Source organism: Doryrhamphus excisus, chromosome 17, assembly GCF_030265055.1.
Source record: "Doryrhamphus excisus isolate RoL2022-K1 chromosome 17, RoL_Dexc_1.0, whole genome shotgun sequence".
NCBI lineage: Eukaryota > Metazoa > Chordata > Actinopteri > Syngnathiformes > Syngnathidae > Doryrhamphus > Doryrhamphus excisus.
In genome coordinates this window covers 17,501,492-17,506,285 of record NC_080482.1, presented here as the reverse complement: position 1 = coordinate 17,506,285, position 4,794 = coordinate 17,501,492, and the positions used below count along the sequence as shown (strand labels likewise).

The following is a 4,794-nucleotide window of genomic DNA, read 5'->3' as shown; positions in this document are numbered from 1 at the left end:
ACCGTGATTTGAACATGGTTGTTCATGATGTACCAACAGGACAGTCAATTGTTTCCAAAACTACCACACTTTCTTCTTCAAATCAGAAATGTTATATGGATGAAAATAACGAGATTTATTGTCACTGATGATTAAATAAATAATTTGTTCTTATTTTTTTAAATGAAATACTTTTTTTGACTGTCAGATTCACATTGAAATTTATGACTATATATTAATAGTTTATATATCTATATTTATTGAGATTCTAAGCTGTTGTAGTGTAGTGGTTATCACGTATCCTTTACACGGATAAGGTCCTCGGTTCGAACCCGAGCAATAGCATATTTTTCAAGAATTTTTTTATGTTTTTGAAGAACAGGTCTACGCAAAGAAAAATACTCTGATGGTTTGGAAAATAAAATTGATCTATAATTTAGGATAAATGATTTTTTTCTGTTTAAAAAGTAAAAATATCTGGAGGAAATCTTCTATCTCTAACTTATTAGCTCGATGAGAAGAAAAGGACTGTAACAGATCTGGTAGATCCTCTTTTTGAATATTAACCAATTTTAAAATTGAATTATCAGCAAAAACACTGGAAAGTGTTTTATTTTTACGTTTAAAGCATATTTTAAGGAAATTTGTAAACTCTAAAATATCTATTTTCGGTTCGTCAGGTCGTTTTTTGATATTTACAACGGCGCTTTCTACCTTTGGTGGTGGATTGAAATTCTTCTTTGAGACTTTGAAACAATAATTGATTTTTGAGAAAAGTTGACTAGACACACTTAATCTTGAATAAGCTGAGGAGTTCGGCTTGGCAACAAAACTCGTGCTGAACTAAAAGTATGGCCGCCCTCAAATGGTATTTATAAAGTTTGAAAATCAAAACACTGCTAATTTGATACGGAATATTTGACACGCAAAGATCAAATGGAGGAAAATCGCTCTTCATGCAATCACCTATAAAAAGTTTCATTTTATGAGATAATCCTGCATGTTTTACCCTTTTAATCAGTTCGGCAGCCAATTTTCTGTCATATTCGTAGCAAATAACTTTTTTTGCCTTGGCAAGCAATTTCAATGTAAGATTTCCTGTGCCACTTCCAATTTCTAGAACTGTATCGGTTGATTTTATATCAGCACGGTCTATTATTTTATCAACAATACCAGGATTGCGCAAAATATGCTGACCCAGATCTTGATTGAATTTCAACGCCATCTGGAGAGGGGCTTAACAGTCTCAAATTTTTGAGGAATTTTTTGAAAGAAAAAAAGTTAATGATTTTCTAACAGAATCTGAAAAGAATCTATTTTATTGAAAAAATCTTCTTTTCTCGTGTAATATCATAAATTGAGAAGAAAATCACGTCTTTACTCAAAAAAATAAAAAATTTACAACATTTCCAACTCATTTTCTTTAATCGTGTGGTTAAAAAACTCTTTTTAAGTGTAAATTTCTAATTTGAGTCAACAAATTCTTAATTTATCCCTTATTTGACAGTTGAATTGAATTGCCAAAAACGGCCTCATTTTGTTCGAAAAGCTTTTTGAAAAACTCAGTCCTGTTTCAGTCTTTTTGAAATGATTACAGTAAAGTTTTTCTCAAATTGTTTTGTTCATTTCTGTTTTCACCATGTCACCCTGAAATGCACTGCCTGTCATCAAAATATTTTTATTTTTGTGAATCAACCAACTTTTTTAATTTATGAAATGACAAAATTTCATTTTGATTAGAAAAAAAAATCAGAAATTAAAAACAATTACCCGCTTTTCTGTCACAATTTTATCACAATTTTATGGTCCCATTTTTGCGATAAGTTTTCATCAAAATTGCCATTTTGAGATGTGAAAAAAAAGATGATTTCGAGAAAATGTATTTTTGTGAATGAAAAAAAAAGAACTTTTTAAGTATTTTCAACGAAAAATGACAGTATCATCAATCAAAAACAATCATCTTTTCAACGGATCATGATTTAAAAATGTGTTTGAATGGTAATCTATCACAAATGTGACATTTTATGATTGATTTTTTCAGAACTGTCATTTTCTTGAAATGGGATTATCTCAATTTTTATCGCAAAAACTGCTCGTCTCTTCAGATAAAAACGAATTGTTTCTCATTAAAAAGTTAAAGACATCTTAATACATCTCATAAATCAGTTAATTTAATGCCTTTATTGATCAATTTCAATTATTCTAATTTTTACCAAATTATACTACTAAAATACATTTTTTAATAAACGTTCTTAAATCATTTTCAAAAATAGACATTCTTAAGTAAAAAATAAATAGAACAAAAGTGGCATTTATTTACGAAAACGGACAGGATAATAAGAAGACACAGTATGTAACAAAAAGAGTGAATAGAAACAGCAGTCCACCATACAAACAGCCAAGAAACACTTATATAAAAGAAATGACAAGAAATAGAGATGATGAGATGGTAAGAGACTGTTTAATTGGTCTTTCATTAATTAAAAAAGGTGTAAAGGTGGTTAACCCAGATGTTCTCAAGAAATATTACCAATAAAGAGATCATATTAGTATATTCTTTCAATTTCTCTTATGTTCTAATGAAAATTGAATAATTTTTCTTTTTTCGCTTTGATCGAATTATACTTTTTAAAGAAACTGGCACAATTTCTTTAAAAAGCAAAAGATGCTCTTTTTATACAAATGAAGTCAAAAGATAACAAAAAAGATAGCAAAATATTTCTGCTTGAATTGCTGACCTGAAAAATGTTCTAATTTTATACAAATTAAAAATATCAGAAATAAGAGAAAGATTTGAAATACAATATTGTAATTCAAATGAAAGAACTTACATACTCACATTTTCTGTTGATTTGGAATAGAGAAAGACAATGCAACCAAAAAAACATTGTGAATTTTTCAATTTTGCAAAATCCCCGTGTTGTTGTTCTTTAATCAACTTAAATCTTCGATACATTTGAGAAGAGTCAGAGTCATCAAAAAAAGTTTATAGCAGACCAAGCCTGAGAGTCTGAAGATCAAATTTAAAATTTTTCTGAAGAAACAATTCAAATTGTTTGACACAACACGTAAACCAAACAGTCGAAATCCTCAACATATTCAATTGTTCAATCTATTCAAAAGAATCTCAGAGAACAGTCAAAATGAAATTGTACATGCAATCACAAAAAGATTAACCAAGTCACGATCTAACAGACAGCCTGTCAAGCTTTCTAAATTAGTTGGACATTCTGGTAAAACCGTGGTTGTCATTGGAAAGGTTCTCGATGATGAAAGGCTTTTTGAAATACCTAAACTCAAGGTTCTTGCTCTCAATTTTTCTAGGGAAGCAAAAAAGAAAATTCTCAAATTTGGTGGAGAGATTTTATTCTTAGATCAGTTATTTGCAGTTTCAAACGACTTATCCGATGTTGTACTCGTAGCAGGTGACAGAACCCACAGAAAATGCTATAAATATTTCGGAGCAGCTGGTGAAAAAGGATCTACTGCCTATCCTCGTACAACCAATTCAAAAAATAGTGGAGAAAAACGAATTAATCAACAAAAGAAGTAAAATTTTATTCTTTTTATGTTTTGACAAATTTTCCCTGGCAGTACTTCATTTTACAGAAAATCTGTAATTTTTTTCTTAGATCGATGAGCTAACCTGCTTTGAGCTACATTCAAAATTAAAAAAACGATTTAGACAAGACAATTTCGAAAAAAAAAAACCAAAATTATTGAATAAATAGGTTTATAGTATATGTTTATTGATTAATGAGTCCACAAATTACCGATACATCGTACGCATCGAGTATTAAAAAAGCTGTTCTTTTACAGTAAATCATTAAAAGAAAAAACGGCGTCATTTGTCTAAATATACGAAATGAGAAAAAATTAATAAAAATCATCAAAATTATGAAATCGCTCATAATGAGACCGCTTCTGTTCAAATAAACATATTGGTCGTTCATGATAAATCTGATAATTGAACTATTGAGCCCGTTTCTGTAAATACATTGTACATTTTTATGTAGCGGCATGTTTGGTGTAAAAGAGTAGGGATAAAGCATAAAAAAAGGCAAACACGCAAGAAATCCTTCAAAAAATCCACGTTCTTCTTTTCTTTCAGGAAATATTGTTTGATGATTTATAGGTTGCTGAGTGGGCTGAGAATTGGTTACAGGGCCAGACGGTCGATTTACACTCGATGAGCTAAATGTAGAATTAGCAGTTCTAAAACTATCAACCATTTCTAATTCAGCATCTCTAATGATAATTTGTGCAATATCCTGGGCTGGTGGTGTAGAAAATATTTCACTTTCAGTGCTTGTCTTACGTATTAGGATCCTGATTTAAAACAGTGTAATTTAAAAAAATTATAATATATTTGTAAATTACTGAAATAACAAATGCCAGAGCTATAATGCTAATATAGCAAAAAGTGTTAAAATTAGATATTTTCCAACACCAATAAAAGAAAGTTATTTCAATAAAAGTGAAAAATATAAAAAATAGATTGTTAGATATAAATTTTGACATTTTCTTAGTAAAAATGAATGAAAAATGATCATTAAAGCAAAAATTATCCATTTGAGCATTTTTAAACATGTTCTTGTGTGTAAACATGTTTCTTTTTTCTACCAATTCAGCTAATAGTATCGTAACCATTTGTAGAACGGCTATAATTACAGCCAAAACCAAGCAAGACAACCATTTTAAGATATACTCTTCTATACCTGTGCCAAAAAACGATTCTAACTTCAAAAATGACGAAAGAATCGTATTGAAAACAATTTGATAAGAATAAAACGTACTACAACAAATTATGGTAAT

The 4,794-nt window shown here is 29.3% G+C and overlaps 1 protein-coding gene and 1 non-coding gene across 2 annotated transcripts; one reads left to right on the top strand and one right to left on the bottom strand.

Moving 5' to 3' along the window:
- Positions 1–251: 251 nt before the first annotated feature.
- Positions 252–324, top strand: trnav-uac (transfer RNA valine (anticodon UAC)). Its single transcript has one exon. It is a non-coding gene; the product is annotated as a tRNA-Val (tRNA).
- An 84-nt stretch (positions 325–408) lies between these two features.
- Positions 409–1,204, bottom strand: LOC131105730 (probable dimethyladenosine transferase). The gene is given in 2 exon segments (XM_058054139.1): positions 409–808; positions 810–1,204. Coding segments are annotated over 2 exon segments (795 nt in total).
- Positions 1,205–4,794: the final 3,590 nt, after the last annotated feature.